We start from the raw sequence: 23,728 nt of genomic DNA, 5'->3' as shown, positions 1-23,728 counted from the left end.
TTACCGCTGTAACTGCACGAACACCACAACTGGCCCTATGGAGTGACTGGCCCTCTGTGTGATGTCAGCATTACACACGTTTTCTATTCCTAACTGGGAATCGTGAAAATACAACACCAACCAAACAAATGCTAAGCAGATCACAGTCATTTCAACAGAAACAATGATTTTCAGGGCGAAGTTTTCCTTTAAAACGTTCAACATTGTGACGGGGTAAAAATCTAGACGGCTCTTTAATGTTGTCTTTGATCAGTCCAGTCAATATGAACCACTGGCACAACTTAAATCAATAGAAACGCAGGGCTCAAAACTGGTGTTATTGGCGTATCTTTACAAATGGCCAACAGCTGATTGGTTTGTGGACTGATCTAATTTCCAGAAGTATTTTTTAGTTGAATTAAGGCTTTTCCTCCTGCGGTGTCCCTTCATTGTGCTAATGTATTAAATTAGGCGGTATGTAGCATACACACCAATCACAACATTCGCCTGGCTGGAAGCTCAGAAGCCCTGTTACACATTCCCATAATGCATCGTTTTGATAATTTGGTCTGATGTTCGAGTTCACACTGAACCACTTCCTAATTATTTACTCATTACAAGTGCATTTATGACCTTTAAACCTGTGGTTCTAGCCACAAGGTTTGTGAAGCACAGCCAGGATTTCTGGGATTAGTTCTTTTTAAACTTATTACATTACTTTTGGATGTCTTTCAGTTGGTAGCCTGTTTGACTGGTCATTTGAACTAAAGGGGTTTATTTCAAACCTCAGTGACTTATAAAAACAGGCAGGTTTTAAATAACTGAGAAATGTGTCCTGTGACGCAAAGGCTCAGGAATAAAAAGCTCTAATAAATAGCCAGAGGATTACTGAACACATTCAAATAATAAGCTTGAGATATTTTAAAGTTGGACTGTGGTCATGAAATAAATCTGTACTCATGAAGTCTGTAGGTTTTATTTACCTTTTGTAAACTAGAGGCAGCACGCACACACACACGTACACACGCACAGAGCGATGCCTATGCCTGCACTTAGTCGTGACAGCATGAATATAGCTTGTTGAGGGAATGCTAAAGCCCAGACGTGGTGAGGTGGCACACCAGCAGCACTGTGCTCCACACACAAAGTGCCTCTTTCAGGTGGAAGTGGTCGGCAACTACAGCGGCTCAACTACCAGTGAAATGTCTCCCTGGAGGCCTTGATGATGTTTAACCTAATAAATCAACATTTCCAGATGTCTTTACCCCTGTCTCGTCTTCTTAGCGTCTCCACTGTTTATCAGTGCTCTTTCAGACATGATATTGCTTTAAAAAAAAACAGCAGGCAGAACTCATAAAGCTCATTAAAGACACAACAGATTTTTTATTTTTTTTGTCTTACTAATTACACGAGGTCGCTATTAAACACAGTAATGAAACAGCGTTCCTTGATGTGACCAGCAGCACCAGAGTAGAAATGCAGTCACGTTGGTGAATGCTGATTTCACTGAAAGCAGAATAAACAGTCCAGGACTTGAATTTTCTAAATTTATTGTCCATCAGTTTGCTTGTTTCTTTTACAGCCCAGAGATGAGGCTGCACAATATGTTGTTTACCAACTGGTATTACAATATTGGCCTTTGAGATAGTCACTGCACAGAAGGCCACTTTATGCAAATGGGGTCTCCACACACACACACACCTTATTTTTTGTGTGTTGTGAAAAACATGACCAATTCCAAATGTTCATGAGTATATGTGAGATATCATGGCATTCACATGACCAAATAAACACATCATTTATTTATTTAAAAAAAAAAAAACATAACTAAAAAGTAAACTGTCCCTTTAAAAGGAATATCTGTACACCTGCTACTTCATGCGATCAGCCGATCGTGTGGCAGCAGCGAATGTAGAAATCAGATAGAGTTCATGAGCCCCAGGTAATGTTCTGCTGAACGAGGAACATCTGACCGTGGCACGGTTCTTGGTGCCAAAAGGGCTGGTATGAGTATTATAAAAATGACTGATCCTCAGTGATATGAACACACACACAAGCTTCTAGATAAAACAGGAGAAGGGTACAAGAAGACAGGAAAACTATGGTTTAAAAAAAAAATAATAAATCACTCTTTACACCCGTCATGTGCAGAAAAACATGTGAGAATAAACACCCCTTCAAACCATGAGGCAGAAGAGAAACAGCAGCAGCAGAGTTTCCTTCCTGTAAGCCAAGTACACAAATCTGAGGCAGCAGTGACAGAAAAACTGTCTGGGACTGTCCGCTTTCCAAATGGCATAAAAACAATTCTGGACAATTCTGATTGTATGATTTGTTATATAAGTGCAGTTTAAAACAACAGAAAAACAGCTTCAGACCACACATTTAACATGAACAGCTACGCAAGGCCAACGAAGGACATTTCCAGCTTTAATGGCTTTTTTAAGCTTGACCGTTAACAATGAAAGGAAAGATATCCTTGCAATAAATGTGCAAAATAACGTCTGTGGATCATATTACGTTATTTAAGGACTTTTAAGAGCGTTCCTTAATATGCGCTCATGTGGTCGACCTGGCAGGAGACAGAGCTAACAGAAATAATCTAATCTGAAAGTGAGAGAGTTTCTGCAGCACGGAAGCTCGTGTCCTCTTCCTAGCTTGATGACCTTCAACCCCGTGATGGAGGATAAATATCTAGATGTGGAGTTTTGTTCTGCCCGAGTGAGCTGTTCTGAGGCTGACTGACACTGTGCTTGTAAGCAGAGCAATCAATCTTACAGCTCAATCAACTCCATGACTCCTGCCACCTTCACCACGCCATAATATCTCGTTCTCCCTCACACTTAACAGAGCTGATTGCTGCTGGCATGTGGGATTGCCGTTATAATGGGCATATCACAAATGCTATTAAACTTGCTCATTTAAATACCAGAAAATGTGTCTGCAACTTACTGACTTTCACAGTGCGGTGACAAATCAGTGAGAGTAATGTTACAGCTAGCACATGGCCAACGATGACTGAGCTGTTATTGTAACTAAACACGCTGGACCTTAAAATAAACGTTTTCCAACCTTGTCTAATGTATTATTACAACCAAACGTATCCACAGCCAACACCCCCCCAAACACACTCACCCCCACTCACACACGGACACCCGCAACCCCCCACTCACCTACACACTCCCACTCACACACTGACACACCCACAACTACCTACACTCCCCAACACACCCACCATCGACCCCTATGTACTACCCACACACATACGGTTTGACACTCATCCAGACAATCAGTCACCCACACCCACCGCTTAACAGACCCGACCACCCACCCCACCCACAACCGCCCTTCCGCACCCACCACACAAACCGACACCCATATCGACAATAATCCAATCACCTGCCCATCCATAATAAACACCCACCTACACACCCATCGACAATCACCCGCCCCACACATCTAATACTGGGAAAAGTGCATTTCACTCCTTTCTGTGTGTCAAACTACGTGCTATATACCATCATTTTCAATGTATAAAGTCAGCATTTGATTAGTGATTTGTTAAGGGAAAAGAACACAGGCCAGCAGTCTGGGAGATCATGAAAAGAGGTTGAGACCAGAACCTGGTCTGATCACATAATGGCTTTTTATTATCAAATGTCATTTTATAGGTCCACTTGTCCCGCACTCGTGAGCTGTCACTTGATTATGTGGCTGCAAATAATGCCTGACATTTACACCCCCCACACAACCTTTCAGCACAAGGTTATTTTCAGCACATTCCAACAAATTTGCTCTACACTAAATAAATATAAATATCCAGTAGATAAAAGCTGCATTTAAAAGCGAAGCTCTCCCGGTCAAGCTCTCTTCCTGCTCCACTTCATAAAACCACTATACTTGCTCGTCGTGACCTCTGCATCATGACTGAAAACAAAGAGACGAGTGAAGCCTGAAGTGGAGTGCAGCACAGTTTGGAATAATAAAATGACCTTTTTGGTTCCACACGGTCTCTCGACTAAAAGGATATGAGTAACATAGACAGCTGAAAAATATATAAGCAGCATGAACCTCTGCACTTACGCAATAGTATAAACGCAGCGTTTAATGTATATTGAGGAAACTGTCGACTGCTGACTAATTTTAATCTCTCTGTGATGTCCAGAGGGAGACTATAACTGATAGTTCTTTTAAAGGGGGGGTAAAAAAAGAATGTGTCTCTGAAATGTCTTTAAAAGGACAAAATAATAGATTTCAGTGAAGCAGCACATCCACATCCTCAGACACACCTCCTCCAGGAGCACATGCTGAACCAAACTGATGTAACATGTTCAGACATGGTGTTGGACGTGGACACGGTGAAAATGTTCTCTTGGCTAAAAGCTGGTCAGAGCAGACAGGAGCTCAGGTGTTTGAGAAGAAACAGAGTGATGTGGAGACGAGGCTATGGTGCAGATTTCCTAACTGGACGTGTCCGTGTCTTTGTGTATCTGTAGTCATTTCCATCACTTTACATGCGTCACACGGGAGATGTCACCATCCCACAAGCTGCATAGCACTCCTTTCTACTTACACACATCCCTTTAACAGTAACACTAAGAGCAGCAAAAATGGAGAATCTTCAAGGTCTAATTTACTTTTTATTTGCCATTTGGTTTTATGTGGAGAGACATAAAGCAGCTGAATAAACATAACCTTCCAGGTTTCCTGTTGTGCTTGATGAGAATCTCCATGGCGCACTCTATGTGCTCTGAGGCACTTCGTGTGCGACTAACGTTCTGCAAACGTTTCGTACATCTAGAGGATTAAAAGCACCGCCTGCATTCCTTGCCATCAATGAAACACATTCTGTAACCAGGTCCTGATTTTGTACATGGTTTACTATGAAGGTGGTGGAAACACTGGGTGCAACAATCTACGCTAATATTTCCGTTGTCAGAAACGATGAGACAAACGGATAAAAAAACAAAACCAAGCAAAACCTAATGCTTAGATTTAATACATCTCTTGTATTAAGATTTTAGGTTTATGATGGAGTCAATCGCAGTGGATCCTTCTGCTAGAGCGCAGTGGATCCTTCTGCTAGAGCGCAGTGGATCCTTCTGCTACATCGCAGTGGATCCTTCTGTTAGAGCGCAGTGGATCCTTCTGTTAGAGCGCAGTGGATCCTTCTGTTAGAGCGCAGTGGATCCTTCTGTTAGAGCGCAGTGGATCCTTCTGTTAGAGCGCAGTGGATCCTTCTGTTAGAGCGCAGTGGATCCTTCTGTTAGAGCGCAGTGGATCCTTCTGTTAGATCGCAGTGGATCTTTCTGTTAGATCCTAGTGGATCTTTCTGTTAGATCCTAGTGGATCTTTCTGTTAGATCCTAGTGGATCTTTCTGTTAAGCAAAGAGCAAGTAAGAAGCAATATGATCATTTGTCATTAATGAAACTTTTTTAATAATTATTTGTTGTTAAGTTAGATCTCTTCACTACCCAATGGCCATATAAATGAAGGGTTGGAAAAATGGCAAAGTCTTTGAATGGTAAAGAAATGGATAAATAAACAACATCCTGGAATCTTATTTCTTAAAACCGATCTTAAATCAACTAAACCTATACTCCTTTAGGGACTCGCCAAAACCATTGGTCCACTGTGTAGACTGATTTATGCTTCGGTACAGAACCTTTTTTTTTTTTTTGTTATTTTCTTTTGAGTATTTCCCCTCAATACAGCGGTCATCTGATTTGAGTGACGACGCATTGCCTATGGTCAGCATTATTTATAGCTGCACTTTCTTTGTTGCTGTTTGGTACTCTTGCTAGCCTGGCAGAATTTGGTCACCAAATTTAGCATGAGTCACCAGTTGAAAGGAATAACACAGTGGGTTCATAGATCGTCCCCCCTCCCCCCTTTTACTATCCCCTGCCATATTGTTCTGCCCAATGCAAAAGCACCAAAAAGCCAGTCTGTGAGAGAGAAAGTTATAGCATTCCCATTTTGTCCTGTCCTGTTTGGCTTCTCCATGTCCAGCTCTCCAGAACATAATCTAATCTGGTCATTTATCTGGAGGGGCAGACTGCAGAAATTGCTTTTGACAGGTTTCAGATCCTAATTAAATTCTCTGACTCGGTGAAATGCAGAACATTACATAAATAAAACATTTAAAAGGAGCATGCAGCCGATCCGCATTGACATTGGAGTAGGAGTGCTCTCCTGCAGGAGCTGGGACACACACTTACTTCCTGTGAAGGCTATCCACCGTGCATACTTCGTGGCTTCTCGGCGCCAGTGTGATGCCACTAGTAGGCCGCAGGTAACCGTGAGGGAGATGATGCCCATGATGATGAAGAACAGCGTGGTCACCCACTCCGGCGGCAATCGGGGCGGGATGCAGGTTCTGTCTCGTCCGTGGATGGTCTGACACTGCCTCACCAAACCCACAGTCAGAGCACCTGAAACACAAGCGGTGCTGTGAGACTGTAACAGTGAACAACCAGGACTGATGTTACACACAATTAAAAAGCAAGGACAAAATCAGAGAGCTGTGACTCCACTTATACTATGCTGAGTAAAAAAAAAAAAAAAAAAACTATGTACTATGATAATCATACTAGTTCCTTTATAAACTAGTATGATTATCATAGTTTAAATGTCTAAATAAATCTTAGTTTATAAAGGAACCAGTATGATAATCATACTGGTTCCTTTATAAACTAAGATTTATTTAGACAATAAACTTTGACTATTTTAGAGAAAAGCTGAACTCCAAATTTCTGCTCCATTTACAAAAGTTTAGTCCACTTTAGTGCAAAGCACATGGACAGTCCAGCTAATCTGCATTTAGTGACACCCACAAAACTCCATAAGAGAAATTAAAGACAAAATGACCAAATAAATAAATAAATAAATAAATAAAAAGTGATTTTGCCAGAATTATGACAATCATACTATAAAAAAAAAAAAAAGCTTTGTTTATAATAGTGTCAGGATCTTTCCTGTAATCTTTCCTGTAATCTTTTATTGCAAAAAAGGTGAATTATGTTAAAAACCAAAAAATGGTTTAACATGAAAGCTAGCTAAATCAATCAATCAATCAATTAATTAATCAATAAAATGTACGCGGATGATCACGGACATATTACGTTTATCTGTTTAACCATCTTGGTCACTGTTATTATTCAGCGTCTTGCACATTTCAGTCTCTAATGCACGAACGCATCCTCTATGTTGTTTTGGAAAGCATGCTCAGAAATATATATATATATATATATATATATATATATATATATATATATATATATATATTAGTAATCATTTCAAAATTAATAATAATTTGCTGAGACATTTCTTTTGTCTCAACTCAATCACCACAAATTATGTGATTTGAAGCCTTCTGTTACTTTCTGCTTTCTGTAAAATGTACAGAACCCAGCAGCTGTATGAGGATATGAATCCCCCCCCCCACCCCCACCCGAACTAACAGGATTTTCATAAATACTAAATTTCTTGCTTTCTGCTCCTTCAAACAGTTTAGGAATTTAGCTTTATAAATGAGACTCGTTGTGCTTTCAGCTTGAAAGTGTATCTAAATAAGGAAAAAAAAAACCCTAAAAAGTAATAAGCCGGTAAACCCCTTAGGGTTCTACGTTTAACAGCCCCCTCACACCACTAGTCACATGACATTACTAAGACAGGACTAAGGCTGATCTTCCAGATGTTTCTCTGGGTTCAGGTTCCAAAATGGTCCTAGTTTGTTGTTCTTCCCTGCACAGAGTCACAAGGAGTCATAGGCTGAACGGGAGACTGAAACGCTTGAGGACTAATACGTACATAAAGCTTGAGGACTAATACATAAAGCACAGGACAGCTCTTGAGCATGTGCACACTTTCAAATAAGCCTGAGGCAAAAGAAAAGAACAAACGAGACAGGGACAGAGGTAGAGATAGAGCTTGTGACTCGGTCGTCGAATCATTCACCAAGCCTATAAGGAGAAGACACTTCAAAGCATAACTGGTATCCATCACACAAAAGCTATTCAGGTCAGAGTCACTCCGTCACCGACTCGTGAGGCGCCGTTTTATCTACAAGCTACAGGCCGGTCTCACAGCCGGAGTTACGCTACAGAGAACACAAACACGACGACTTAAAAACAATAGCCATTCGTGTGAGTTTATGTGAATCAAAATGATACGTGCATTTCTTGGTGCCAAAATCGTTCTGTGTTGCTATTTTAATATTCTGCGTTAAGACCTTAGTAAGGTCACATGTATGTAAATAACCGTGTAACTTCAACCAGTAACTAGTGCAGTAAGTGTAGGAATATTTGATCTCACTGGTCCTTAATCATGCAAATCCAAAATCCAGTTTTTTCTCCAGATAAATAAAAGAAAATAAATGTACCTACATGGCAAATTTATATTACAGTGCAGGTAAAGGGGTTTACTGTCAGCATCTAATATGTAAATATGGATCTTTATCTGCTCGTAAATATAGTGTACAAGAGATGCCCCAAGAGCCTTGGACAGATGCCCCAAGCTATTGAAAGAGATTCCTACAGGTATTTAAGGTACTGAAGCTCCAAGATAAATAAAATAAAATGAAATGAAATTAAATAAAGCTCACATAACAGTCTGCAGCCTGATTACAGCCTTAAAACATCTTTATAACAACAAACCACACATCTATAACTGTCTCATCTGCAGTAACTTCAGTGCCATCGAAATGGATTTGTACTCTTCTGTTTACGTTTTCCTCAGATCTTGAAAGTCATCCAAATGCTTTTAGTTTTGTCTTGGCTGACTCTATAAACACCTGCTTAAATGTGGATGTGTTTCATGGAAATCAGATGAATATTAGGAGAACTCGGAACATGCTGCATACGTATGACATGTAAATAAGGTCTAGTGGGCAGGAGGTTGCATCCACACAACTAAACCTGATTCACCGTGTTTCGATCAAATGACGTCTTTTTAATGAATCAGATTCATTCGTTCGTGCGTTATGCCATGCATTCAAATCTGTGCTCATTTTTATTCAACTCTGGTTAAAAAAATTTTTTTTAATTAATTATTTATTATTATATTCTCCAATTTGTTTGAATGCAGTTCTAGTCTTCGGGTTAAACAAGCCCTACATTCTGGGAGCCTTAAATGCAGGACTGTCAATCAAGCATGCTCATTAGAATATTAGGCCACGCCCAACAGTCCTTACAATGATCTGATCAGCAGACGTTTTGTCGTCAATTAATGCATCCCATTACGATTTCATCTTAAAAATGGGTCTTGAAATTATTTAAACACAGTTGCTCACCAGAGTGGGATTCAACATGGTATCACACTCATCCTTCCCAAAAAAATAAATAAATAAATAAATAAATAAATAAATCTGGTGTTTGTGACTCATTACAATTTGCAAAAAGGCAGAAAAAAGAGGGAAGAAAGACTCATTATACTGGATGTGCTGTCATCATTTCATCACTTTTGTCACCATAATGCCAGTTAGACCCAATAGTAGACCTTGTGACTGCAAAACCAGCAACACACAATAATACAGTATTGAATTTCTTCGCCACCTTAAACTTTAAAATGTCACCTTAATCATTGAAATGAGGGCTGAGCAAAGCCACTCAAGTAAATGAGGTTCTTATATAAAAAAAGTCATGCATTATGCAGACTCATTGCTGCTATTACTTAAAATAACTAAGGAGTCTGTGAATGTAAATGAATAGTAATCAAAAAAGCTCTCGTCTAAGAGATGTATGAACCCAGGGACATGCTGCTGCTAGTAAAAAAAACCTGAGCGGAATAAAAAAAACGACACCTCTTTTAAATCACACAAATCATGGTTCCGGTTAAACCAAAATGTTACTCAGATTGATGGTGAAATTTTGCCTTAAACGATTACGTGTGCTCTGAAGAGGAATTTGTCTCACTGACGATACAATCTGAAAATCCTCGTTTAAAAAAAAAGACGTGTGTTGGCCAGGAGGAATAAGTGGATTTCAGGATTTCACATGCATCAGCGAATCTAAGTGGCTTTTCTCTCCTTGTGATAGAGAGGGAAGCAAACAAAGCCTCTCCTACACTCACAGTACAGGACACTCAAAACAGCGTTTTATTTGCAGATGATTCACCGTGTTAATGCTATAAATGTGGCATGGCAGAGAGTCTAAAGGGAAGTAAACTCGTAGCTAGCTTCCTTTTTCCTAGTAAATATGCCCAGGTCTTTTCTTGGTAGAATCCTAAAGCAATTAGATCAGAAAGTTTGTGTGGGAAATGAGATTTAGAGACATGGTTAGAAACAGCAAAACAGATTAATGTCAATACTAATGCAGGCTGCACCTGGGGGTGTTTCCTTGTGCACCTCTGAAGAAAAGATCCAGGATTAGAAAAACTCTTAACAAGCAGACTGAGCACGGACACACAGACACACACACAAAGATGTGCACACACACACACACACACACACACACACACACACACACGCACGCACACACGCACACAGAGACACAAAAACACACACACACTCACAAAAACCCGGCCCACCTTGCAACATTAAAGCTTCTCTAAAGTGGGAGCTGCCTGTATTGTGTATCACACCGAAGCTATATACAAGTGTCCATCAAACCACACCGTTTTAACTAAACACTGATGAAGACAACATGGACACGCTGTGTCTCAGCATGCTGGGAAAAGGTTAGTGCAGCTAAAAGTCTTCTCATTACAGTCTACATAGCAAAGTACCTCAAGTTATGAAGCAGCCTCCATGATTGATGGTGCATCCGCTAGTTACTAATAAAAACCAAAACATCATTCATTTCTCCTTTCTTACCAAATATATAGCCAAGTTGCTCCTAAATAATTACACCAGAAGAAACGTGAGATGCGTCACAAACCGAGCAGATGACAAGATATATACTGGATGTCAACAACCAGCATGCAATTATCCTAGCAGCCAATCATGTACCAGCAGTGTAAAGCATTACATCATGCAGATACAAACGTGTCCCAGAAAGCCTACATTAGCTCACATAAGCACTCTTTACAACTGCGGCAAACAGAAGAGCATCTCAGAACGCACAACACATTGAAATTTGTGGTTGATGGGTTATAACAGCAGAAAACCCATCCCGGTCCCACTTCCTGTTAACCAAGAGCAGGAATCTGCAGTAGAGGCTACTGTTACCTACAAAAATAAACACAAATGTTTGGTTCATTCCTGTTTTTGGTGATAGTTTCTGAGGCTCCACTGTTTAGGGGTCAAATCAAATAATCGTCAAAATTCATAATACATTTCTCTTATTCAAAGTCAATTAAATCTTTCCATTTAGAAGATGTTATGGGTTAAAGAGAGACGGTGAAAGAAAACAAAACTGCCTTGAAAGACATGAGGAAAGCACTAAAAGAGGATGTAAAAACACAGTCTATGGAGGAGGTATAACTAATTGCTGTGCTTTAATTGTAAGGTGTGGGAGACTGTAATTAGCTTGGGATGAGACTCAAGCGTGTGTGTTAAATATGAGGAACACAGCGCTTGTTAATTGAATGCCAATGCAGATGGATAGAATTAGTGTTGAATTTCTAGTCACGAGGCGATTTCCAGCTGGAACACACGGTTTATCGTAGGTACGTTCTGACAGACTAAAAACCTGAATGAAGTATCGGTTATTCTCCCGATGGGCGCCTATTGAATTATTGAAGCGGGTTCGAGAGTTTTCTTTCTCTTTCTCTCTTTCTTTCTAGCAGATTTTCGTTTCTAATATTTCAGTTTGAAATGACTGGGTTATTCATTATAACTGGTCGTTCGGAGCCTACTGTGAATTATTCAGTACAATAAATAATAACAGGAAAGGTACACCGTCAGAACAATGAGGAATAGAAGACTGGAGCAGCTATACTTTAGCTTCACTTTTCAACCATCGGATTCCTTCATGACTCATCATCATCAGTCAGGGTTCTCCTGGAGTCAACAATCTCGATAAGGTTTGTTTGTTTGTTGTTTATTGATCTTTTTATACCCATGCCAGCACCAAGGCTATTTGCATGGCATGATGAAGGTGAAGTGAGATATTTCAATGGCTGATTACAATAAAATCTTTCAGCCTATATGAGGTCCTTCGCTTTAATGCTCAATAAGAACTCCAGAATTTTCTTTAGGGAGACATTACAGGAGGCTCCTGAAGAGTAAAAGCGTCGTCCGACGTCGTTAAGAACATAACGGTGCGTTAATACGTATGATCATTCTTGTCTTACAGAGACGACATGCTGGAGCTTCTTCACTCTTTATTAGGAAAGCATGTGTAAGTCTGGGAACACTATAGGATACGCAATGGCCTGAACAAAGGCTAAAGAATACATTTTTTTAATTGAAAACCTAGTGCATTAATAAAGACTGTATTACTGTGACAGTCACATGTGTACGTATATCGAGATTTTACTTTGGCTTGGAACGTGGCTCAGCCAATCAGATATTAAAACCGAATTTTTTTTTTTTTTGTGTGTGTGTTTTTCAAAAGGTATCTCAGTAGTTTTGGGGAACTGATCAGAAAATTATTAGTTCAAATCTCAGCAGGTGAGTGATGCAGTCTAGTGATCCGGCGCTCTGACTGCTTAATAACAAGCTCGGACATAGCAAGCAAAGCAAAGAAAAAAAAAATCACTTTAATATGCATGTATATTTTAGCAAATTTCACCTTGCTTTCTTTTTTAAATCTAGCTAGTCATCTTTCAATAAGGGTTATAAACAAAGATGGATGTGATTACACATCTGTTATTTCTGCAACACAACGATAAGCAATATAAAAAGTGTGTCCCACAATAACACTACTGCCCCTTCATCCTAGGGATGAAGATATAAATATAAAGTAGCCATGAGATTCACAGACTCCTCTGATTCCCAAGGCTACAGTAAACCGAGTAGGAATACGTGTCGTTTCTAAAAAAGTAGATATCAAATGTGCCAGCAGTCAAAAGAGCTGAGAACAAAAACACTAATAACATTAAATCTGCTAATGCAGCGGTGTCCAGTCTTATCTGGAAAGGACCGGCGTGAGTGCTGGTTTTTATTCCAACCGAGCAGAAGCCACACCTGAGTCTAGTGAAAGCCAAAAGCGACTGATTAAACAGGAGGAATCAAGTGTGATTGGTCTCTCACACACACACACACACACACAGTGTAGGTGTGAGAGGTATAGGACAAGTGTGTCTGCTGTAGTGAGTGCAATTACTTAGAATTTCTTTTTAGAATAGGTAGGAGAGGGATGCAAAAACAGTTCCCTGTGCGTGCGCACACACACACACACACACACACACACACCTCTCTTTCAGGCACATCATGATGCCACATTCATAATTCATGCTAGTGACATCATACAGTCTGCATATTATTAAAGATTGGAATGATCCAGATATTATTCATCGCTCATAAAGCGCTACTTCACTTCAACTACAACTTTTTAAGGCAAATCCCACAAGACTTTCTGTACCGTCATCGGCATTGTCGTTCTTTATGCGGGATCTGCCCCCATTTCAGGTCCCGTTTCAGGTCAATAAAAAGGGTCTAATCATTTATTTAAGCAACAAATAGACCGACCTGCATTAGTTATTAAAGGACTGTGCACGTCAGGCTGGTGTCAGGTGGATGTGACCTTACGCCGTATTAATAAGCCAGGGCTATAGAGAGCTTTCTTTAGGCAAATTAGTCAGCTCGTCATTCTGAAACCCCACTGACTCATGGGCAGAACTTTCTTCAAAAAAAAAGTGCCAGGGGACAAGGATGAGCGTGCCACAATATCCAATCCAACACGATCCTACAGCCGTAACGTCGCCGTGACCGCCATAGCGAGAGCTATAGCTGATAAGACATCAGTACAAATATAAAAGGCAGGAAATGAAATTGAGAATGCAAGACCTTTAGAATAAAGGATTTCTTCCAGACGCCATTAGCTTCTTCTCTGCAAGCTGATACTGTATGTGCATTTTACATTTTATAAGTTCTTTATTTTCCTCATTTTCATACTGACCCCACTGTAAGTTACACCTATTAAACAAGATGTATTTGAAAGCAAGTTGCAGAATTATTGGCACCCCAATAATTTGCCCAAAGGTTTTTGTTCAAAGATGATTAAAAAAAAATAATCAATCAGTATCAAAAATGTTTTCCATATATTCAATGAGACAGGAGTGTGTCAACTTTCATAAATCAGCTTGAAATTAGAAAATATCATTAAATTGGGAAATATGGAGAATAGAATAAAAAAATAAATAAATGTACCATCTACTTCTTATTACTGAAAACAGACCAGTGTTAGCGATGTAAAGCACGCATGCTAACGTGTGTATACAAAGCTTACACACATATCTGGAAAGGTTTTTAACTCAGTTAAGGATTTGTTTATATTTGTTCTTTTTCCAAATGGCATAAAGATTTTTTTCCAAATGGCTGAGACTCCATGATCTGAGAGCGATTCAGTCTGACTCGACTTGCTTTAAGGTAAAATTGCCCTTCCCCGTGTCCGCTAAGGTCCTGATCGTGTGCTGTTGCTTTCCTGAGAACGGTAAGACTCCAAAGTTTATGTCTGAGTTTGATGAAAGCAAATGGTGCCTTGTTTTGGTGGGAAGAACGCGTTTAATGAGCTCGATAAAGACTTGTGTCTGCATCCTGTAAACATTCCCCTCGGCTCTCTCCGTTCCCCCCGCTGCTTCACAACTACGCTCAAATTCCTGCCTTACACGCAGCTGGCATGCCACGGTGCACTTCCAGAGAAGCGAGCTTTAAACACGAACACACACACACACACAAATCTGGATCGGTCTTCTGCAGCTACACATCTGGATAAATAAACCTGAAACATTACATGGAAGTCAAAGCAACAAAGCAGTGTCCCGTTCCCAGCAGCCCACCCCATTAGAAAGGGCAAGAAACTGTTTGTTGTGATTAAGACACACCTAAATACACAACAAGAGCAGGGTTAGAGGTCACCTTCCTCTGTGCTCAGCCGCAATGAACCTGATAGAAGGGAGTGACCGGGATGCCATTTTGGAGCGTGTGTTAGACCCTATGAACAGACCCCATAACATCATCATCACCATCATCATCTCACTGGATGAGAAAGCAGATACACTGGAGGAGCTGCTGCATGCTTACACTGTTTACTTCACCAGCTAGAACATGAAGGGACGTACACACACACACACACGCATTTTGATATATTTGATAAAGTCATATAGATGCCTTCCATCAGCCAATTCTGTTTTACAGTAAACCTGACATCATACATATTCCATGCAAATATGAGCCGTTTTTTCATTTAACTGTTGGGCCGAATCACAAGATCATTATATCCCTGTAGTAAAAATCATGTCAACACGATACGCTTCATGATACACGCTATACGGACACGAGTATTTCCCATCAGACCATTAGCACTGATGTTGGGTTACGACGCCTGAGCTGCAGTCTGCCTTTCAGTTCATCCCAACAGGCTTGAGGTCAGGACTCTTCCATTCTTCCACATTAACCGGGGCACCATCACGCTGAGACAGGTTTGGACTCATAGTTACTGCTTTGTAAAGGCTCACATAACGGTGTGAAGGTCCGACGTCCATAAACATTTGGCCATTCAGTGTATCCGTGTTTTAACTTGATCTAACTGCCAATAGTGTCGCATGCAATAAATAAACAATTTATCATCTAATAAATGATTCAGGGGGGGAACGGTGGCTTAGTGGTTAGCACGTTCACCTCACACCTCCAGGGTCGGGGTTCGATTCCCGCCTCCACCTTGTGTGTGTGGAGTTTGCATGTTCTCCCCGTGCCTCGGGGGTTTCCTCCGGGTACTCCGGTTTCCTCCCCCGGTCCAAAGACATGCATGGTAGGTTGATTGGCATCTCTGGAATATTGTCCGTAGTGTGTGAGTGCGTGAGTGAATGAGAGAGTGTGTGTGTGCCCTGCGATGGGTTGGCACTCCGTCCAGGGTGTATCCTGCCTTGATGCCCGATGACGCCTGAGATAGGCACAGGCGCCCCGTGACCCGAGGTAGTTCGGATAATCGGTAGAAGATGAATGAATGAATGAATGAATAAATGATTCACTAACAATGCTCAAAAATAAATTTGTTTTAAAATATTATTAGCTAACAAACTTTTTGAATATAAAAAAACATTAATATTTGTGTGCGTGTGTGTGTTGGGTGTGAGACGAGTAAACGGCAGTAAACACACAAATTCTTGCACATCTCACACCTAAACCACATTGCTGATTATGCTGCTCGTCTCTTCCTGTAAGTAAGACTTGTTGAACTGACACGATGATGACCAAAGGCAATGCAAAGGTGTAAACGTAAAGACGAACCCTGCGTGAGGACATTTGTAACACTGTCTGAAGCTAAATATTCAGCGGTTCCAGCACTAAAAAGCCCGGCAGTGTTTACATTTCCTGCTGCTAGTCAGACTGGATTATACCGGATTTCTTTGCTAAAATCTTACCATTCCACTCCAAAAGTGAGACGAAATCTCTGATGTGTACAGTACAGTACTAATCCCCAGATATTCGCTTATAAACACATTTAAATAGCAGAAATATTCAGCTGGTGGTTTTTTAAGCTGACTGATTTCAGTAGTCGAGCAGAATGCAGTTTGTTCAGCAGAGGTCACTTCTGAGTGCGTCGTGCTTGACGTCTTGCGCTCGTGTCCTGCATCAACACGCTACAGGCTGCGGCTGGCATTTACACCGCCGTGCTTATTTTACCATGAATGAAAATGGTGCCTTTTTTTTTTTTTAAATAAAATGTCTGACAACAAGCCATTACTGTGCACAATCAACCCACTTGTAACGTGAATAAGTGGCATACAGCAGAGCGAGAGGCGTATTAATCATTCTGCTCACAGAGTGCTGCTGGACATGAAAGGCTGGGAGAGACTGTTGTTTTCAAAATGTCAAAACCACCAAGCTCGCCTTTTGTCCCTGTGACACACACTTAGTCACAGGCCGAGTGTGAAGACTCTCCATTGTGTGAGCAGCAGAGCTTGTTGGAGTGCTTGTGCTTTTTTTATTGTGCTGAAATAAACTACAGCAGATTCAGACTCGAAAATAGAATCAAGTAAGAAACAATCTTTTGTTTACTTAAAGCGGTTGCTCCAAATAGAGACGCAAAACGGAATTAAATAAGGAGTAAAAACCATAAAACCTTGTTATCTGATTAAGGATAAAAATGGCATTTGTTTAATAGCTAACTGTTGACAAATCCCGAGTCTCACGGGAGGGTAACTGGTGCTTGGGTCACGTACGTTAATACGCTGCAAAAGTATTGTCCTTGGATCAGATTTTTTGGATAAGATCTCTGGGATTTTAGTTCCGTCTGAATCCATCACGTTTGCAAATTTTACAAATTGTAGAAATTAGCTAGTAGAAATGACCCCTAAAATAGCCCTACAGTAGGTAATTTAGTAAAGCCGATTCAAATTGACAGGTTTAAAGATTCTGTTAAATCCTGGGGGGGCGGGGGCTTGATTTTCTCTTTAGTATAAAGACACTCCAGGACACGTCATCATCTCCTGCTGAAACCCAAATCATAGAATCTTTAGTGTCCGCATCACTAACTGAGTTAAAATCACCCTGACTTTCGGCCATCGCCAACATTCCTCGACAGACGCGTGTCAGAAATCAGACACGTGTTAGAGACGTGTTACGCAAGATGTCAGTCAGTCATAAAAACTCTGTCTCGCCCAAGATGGACGACGGACGTGGAAATCCGAAACACAAGAGCTATCAAGCTTGCATTGGGTATTTCAAATAACATCACTGAGAATGTAAATCAGGGGTCAGATAATAAATACAGCAAGACCATTTTCTGTTCTGGCAGCGAGGTGGTGGAATGAACTTCCCCTTGATGTCCGAACAGCTGAGTCGGTTGTTCTTCAAATGACGGGTGAAGACCTGCCTCTTCCTGAAACACTTAAACTAGCTCTTACAAACTAGCTCTCCTGCAGCCACGCTCCAAAATAGAGTGGAAAGCCTTCTCAGAAAACTGGAGCATATTAAAAGAATAAAAGGACCAAATCTGGAACGAGATAAACTGATAAAGTTAGTCGAGTCCACAAACAATAATATCAAGGCACGAGGTGTTGGCATGGGTGTAGAGATGCCTGGGCTCCTATGTGACACAAAAGAAAAGCAAAAAAAAACCTTGACTGCTGATCATTAGGAAGGATTGACTATCGTCTGAGAGGGAGGGATTATGTACTGTCAATCACAGCAGCACTAGCCAATCGTGGGTTTCTCGGAGCTGAAGTAGGACGGCAGAATGGTGCTTTACTCTCAGGTGTCTTACGCTGCCCTGCGATGCTTTATAAGCAACGGTTTGAAAAGGTGTAGGTGGCTTTGTGTGTCATTGTGAGTGAGAGAGAAAGAGGGAGAGGGGGGGGGGGAGAGAGAGAGAGAGAGAGAGAGAGAGAGAGAGAGAGAGAGAGAGAGATTCTGAAGCTATGTTTTCTGGACATTTTGGTCATGCACCTTTGCTAATTCCCAAGATATCTAGCAGATTTGTTAATGACATGGTGTGTGTGTGGTTTAGATTATGTTGTAGAGGGAGGTGTTAGAAATCTCTGCTGTGAAATTACCTTCCCGTACAGCACAGTGACGGACATGAGGTTTCCCTCACTTTTGTGTTTGATGAGAAAATGGTGAGAAAAGTTCAACTGTGCTTTGATTCCCTGCTTGGACTTGCGAGTTGTATACGTGTGCCAAATCCTCCTGTGGTGTCAGGTGACTGTGTGAGCCTTCACAACTGCTGCTTAACACCTGGAGGGGGAAAAGAAAGCTAACAGGAGCACCGAAATTAATGCGTTCTTCCAACCTGAAGCAAAGTGTTTGATGTGATGTGATGTGAGCTTCAGTCTGTGTCTGTGAAGTAACATGAGAAAAGTAAACGCTGAAGCGTTCACGCGCTGCTCACGGGACAGGCTCGAAATACGTACGCTGTGAATTCTGCTCCGTAAACTGCTTTGCACTTTCACTGGAAATGCTGCAATCCGGCTGCTGACTTGCATTTATTTTAATAAATCTGTTGTACGCAAGGTTGGTGTGTTTAAAATGATTTCTTCAGCATCGCTTGTGCAACTGTTTTGTATTGAACGATGAACTGCGAGATGGATTTTGACTGAACGACGGAAAGGGAAGATGATTTTCAGAGACGTTTAAAAAGGTGTCTTTTCCTCTACTAAAACCTTGGTGTGTAGGAACGTGTTCCTTCACGGTTACTTATTGCTTTTCGCAGCATCTCTCAGCCCTCGAGCCGTCACAGCCGTGGCAATTAGGTTTCACCCAGAAAGAGCGTAAACATCCACTGGCACTGATGCATGAGTAACGCAAATGACAGTAATGTTAAAAGCTGTTGAAAGCTTCGACGTACGTAAAAAATGTTGACGCCTCGGGGCACTTTCTGCCATCTAAACAAGCGTTAATCATTAATCACACAGGCAAAATAACACACGAAATGTCTGGACATCACATGGTTCCTCTGAAGTAATCTGGGATTTACTTTAAAGTTTCAGATGTTCTGGGGGAAAAAAAAAAAACAAAAAAACAGGAATAGACCAAACTAAAGGTCATATTAAAAATAGTGAAGCCCACAGCCTCTGGAGTCCAGCTAGTCAGTGCAAAGCCAGCGTCTAGGAAATTGTTTCTGTCTCTAGAGAGAACGCTCTAATTTCCCTTCATCCTCGTCTTCAGCAGGAAGGGCAGAGGCGCGTACGATGCAATCTCGATGACTGAACGAGGAAGGAAAACAAGATGGATATATAAAATCACAAGCACCAGGCACAATCATTAAAGCATTTCCTTTATATGAACTCGCCACGTGAGTCGAAACGACGACACGGTATCGTCAGGATTCCGGCGTATTTATCCGTTTTGTTTTGTTCGACTTAACGGCGTAACGGTCAGTGAGCAATGAAAGCTGTACAGAACTAATCACAGAATGCTGATGTGTGATGGAGTCGATATAAATCTCCATGAGTTTAATTAGGCTTCTTTTAGACTGCTGTAAAAATGAGAGAACTGACACATCTGTATGAAGCTGGGATTTCAGCTGAGGGTCACGTCATACAACGGTGGACCTCCTCAGTCTTCACAAAACCGTCCTGTGTCTGAGGTTGAACACGTAAGGTTGTGTTTCTATGGAACAGTACAGCACAGCAATCTTCATTTCATACCTGCCAGATATTCATTTGTTTCAAATGGTTTTATGCTAATTATTTTTTATTGACTTAACTGTAGTAATTATTTTGCTTCAGGCAAACAAATCATTTGTGTCCATCGTCCTACATCCTCGGGATAACTCCGACTTTCGCAGGGAACGTTACGTAACGAGAAACTGACGCTCCGCTAGGATACGGACAGATCTGGGCTTATATTAATGGTGCCCTTCGACAACAGTGTCCTCGGGTGGAAAAGCGATAACTGAGCGTTCGTCTTTCTTGCATACTAACACAAAGCGTATTTTACTCAACCTCAGCTGACAACCTTTAACTGGCAAATAAGATTGAGTTTAACTTTCAGCATTGAACATTTAGCTTTGCAAATTGCTGCCTAAAGCCGGGCTCATGCTGTGCGATTTCCCATAATGCTTTGCCATCCCCATGTCATACTGTAAGATCTCAGTTGTCATCATGTCAGACTGTACGACAGTCAAGACGAGTAAAATTCGGACACACAAAAAGACATGTCCGGGGTTTTATGTCATCAATCCTTGACACGTTCAGACCAGCATTCTCTCGCTAAAATGGCAGGTAGCAGCAAACGAAAACAATCTATAACGTATTTTTGTTTTTCTTCCTGCCGTACTGTCCACCTGACTCGTCTCGACATTTTCCCTGAGGTTTTTTGAAGTTGGGCGGGAGTGCATCATTCGGTCCGGCGTTCCTATTGGTTATTGGTTTGACGCTCGTCGTAGGAGAGGTCACACTACAGGTAAGTGTCTGAAAGCTTTTGACACTGAGGAAAAAAATGATCGCAACGGCCGTTAATCGGCAGTTAGTGACCATGTCAAACCAGTCATCAAAGACAATGGTTTTACCCTAAGACTCTATTTACTCTAGGAGTTTTCAAATTATCGCACAGTGTGAGCCAGGATTTTTGGAGATGCACGTGAGTTTTTACTGAGTGATCAGGTTTTACATGCAACATGGAGCAAAGGTTTAGGGGCAACAAGCTTCATCAGCCTGTGATGAAAGTTAAAACTGAGCTGGTAATTTGTTTTGTCCTTTCTGAATTTATGAGGAAACTTTGCTACTTGCTCGGAAAACTTTAAACGCAAACTGTAACGTGCTCTCTGATTACTCACGTTCATTGTTTTTGTACAGTATTCGACAGAGCTTTAATAATGCCTCTGTTGGTTCCAGCTCCTTTCGTCATGCTAGCTTATGCCTTTACATTCAATACGTTTAGGGTTTAAACATATTGGCCAAAAATACACTTTATGTTATCGATTCCACGTTGTATACAGTATGAACCAGCTTTTCAGTGAAAATATTTTAGTCTGACTATTGAGATCTACACATTAAAGTAAATGTGTTTCTCCCCCCCGAGTTGCTGACATTAAGAAGGTTTTAACAGTGAGGTGCGAGGTTTGTACAACACACAACACACTTCCTGAAAATAAAGCCATTGCAGCTGTATTGCTACATATTGCAATGTGTTTGACACCCACTGAATATTCACGCACAAACCTCTGAAATTATGCAAGATGCTCACAGCTCACATTCGGAAAGAGGGTGATGCCAGCCCGACGGAATCAAAGCCCAGAAACAAAAGTAAATTTCTCCTTTGACTAAGGGAAGACACTCTGACCCACAGCGGTCCATCAGTAAGTACCCTGTCTACTTTCGTAAAGCTGGAGGGAAAGTAGCAAAGTGCACTTTTAAAGAGCAGGCGTTTAAAGGCTATTAGGGCATCGCAGTGGTGCAGCTAGAAGCGTTTGTTCCCTCGCAGCTTCAAGGTCCGTGGTTCGATCCTGAGCTCAGATTACTGTCTGCGTGAGGTTTGTGTGTGCATGTTCTCCCAGGGTACGAGTCCGTGGACTACTCCGAGTGTGAATGTATGTGTGATGGATGTTGTCCCATTCAGGGTGTGTTTGTGCGTCGCAGCTGGTTCCCAGGATCCATTCTGTTTCCCTGAAAGTGATTTCTAAATAATGAACGGCTGAAAGAATTTGAACTCTAGTAGTTTTCTTTTAGTGTGTTAAACTTTGAGTCTAAATACTTGCATCACTACACATGCCTCGGTCACTTCAATGGAAAATGAAGTCATGCTCAAAAACTAAATGAATTCCATTTAAAATTCATTGTTCATAGCTTCTCTGTTTAGGAAAAGCTATTTTAAAAAGGTTTGTAATATAAACAATGATCAGAAAGTTCAAGATGCTGTTGGAAAATAGTTGTTTCTTGGTGGGTTTTAAACAGAGCTTCTTAATTTAAACCTCTGTGTTATTAACTATTCGGATTATAACCTATGTACTTATGTAAACACACACGTGGAGTATTTTAGGAATCTTGACGTTCTTACCCGCAGATTCGCCAGTGTTTATCCAGTCCGGGTTTGCGACGCTTGCTATGGCAAATATATCCGCAGCCAGAAAGAGACATCCTGAAATTATGGTCAGTTTATCCATCTCAGTTTGTGTCGAGGTGAAACTGCGGATGGGGGGAAATTTGTCCCTGAAAGTGCGAGTGATTCTGAGTAGCAGTTTGAGCTCGAGCTGTGCGGCTACAGAAACGCTGTTCAGATGCCGTTTGGACACATTTGCTTTCCGTCGGGCAGTTAAAGTCCACGCTGTAGATACTATAACAGCCGTGTTTACATCTCACGAGCCGGCTGTTAGTGTCTGTGTGTCCGTTATGAAGCGGTATGTCGCTGATGAGAGCCCGAGACTGACTCTGTGCAGCGGCATTAGCAGGAGCAGCGTTAGCTAGCACAACACGGCCCCGGTCTGGGGATCCGAGTGCCGTACATCAGGCCTACAACCACTCGACCCCCGAACACCCATCTGGATACGCGTTTAAATGCGACGGGTTCAGTAATGGGACCAATACGCGTTATGTAAAGTCAGAATGACGCAGAGAAAGCCGTGTTCTCAGCCCGAGCGACACCGTTATGCGAGCGGAGAGCCATCCTCCTCCTCCTCGGCGGTGTGTTCATGATCCCTCCTCCTCCTCTTCTGCTCTCTTCTATGGGACGCGCATCTACACTAAAGCCGGAGCATCGAGACAACAAGCAACAGACTCAGGATTGTGTCGCGACTCTTCATCTGGTGACTAAAACGCGTGAAAATATCTCCTCTGATTCCGTTCTCAGATGACACGAACAGCTAAACACCTCCCAACGCAGGCTGCGTGGTCGTCAGACGCACAACAGCCTCCAACATCCCGTTTTAGTGTCTCTTGTGTGTGTTCTCGCGAGATTTAAAAGGACGCTCAAGGAGTCGATTTACGTAAATGACTCGTTAAAAAATTTACATCCATGATATGAACAGCATGGAGCCAAAGGTTCAGTTTAAAGGCATAGTTCAGAAAGAAGTCACTGTTGTCACTGGGCTCTGAACAACTCGTCAGAATGTTGTGTGTTCGAATCCCCGAACCATCAAGATACTAAAGTCTGGACAATGAACTAAAGTAAACTGTTGTTGTTGTTGTTTTTTTATTAGAATGTATGAAATAAATGTAAAACAGTTACCTGACAAGTAAAAATAAACCATTTTTCCTTACCTCAAA

At 41.3% G+C, this 23,728-nt stretch overlaps 1 protein-coding gene across 1 annotated transcript in view; it reads right to left on the bottom strand.

Annotated features, from left to right (window-relative positions):
* The window catches only part of mosmoa (modulator of smoothened a), a 28,279-nt gene extending 4,878 nt beyond the window's left edge, over positions 1 to 23,401 (bottom strand). The window contains exons 1-2 of the mRNA XM_060891983.1: positions 22,524 to 23,401; positions 6,202 to 6,414 (exon numbers count right to left, since the gene is read on the bottom strand). Of these exons, the coding sequence (XP_060747966.1) occupies positions 6,202 to 6,414; positions 22,524 to 22,629 (319 nt within the window). The 5' untranslated portion in view covers positions 22,630 to 23,401. The remainder of the gene's footprint in view (positions 1 to 6,201; positions 6,415 to 22,523) is intronic.
* Between the last annotated feature and the right edge of the window lie 327 nt (positions 23,402 to 23,728).

Source organism: Tachysurus vachellii, chromosome 18 (assembly GCF_030014155.1).
Source record: "Tachysurus vachellii isolate PV-2020 chromosome 18, HZAU_Pvac_v1, whole genome shotgun sequence".
Classification (NCBI taxonomy): Eukaryota; Metazoa; Chordata; class Actinopteri; order Siluriformes; family Bagridae; genus Tachysurus; species Tachysurus vachellii.
Note: the sequence above shows the minus strand (reverse complement) of the source record. Positions and strands in the feature narration are given on the sequence as shown.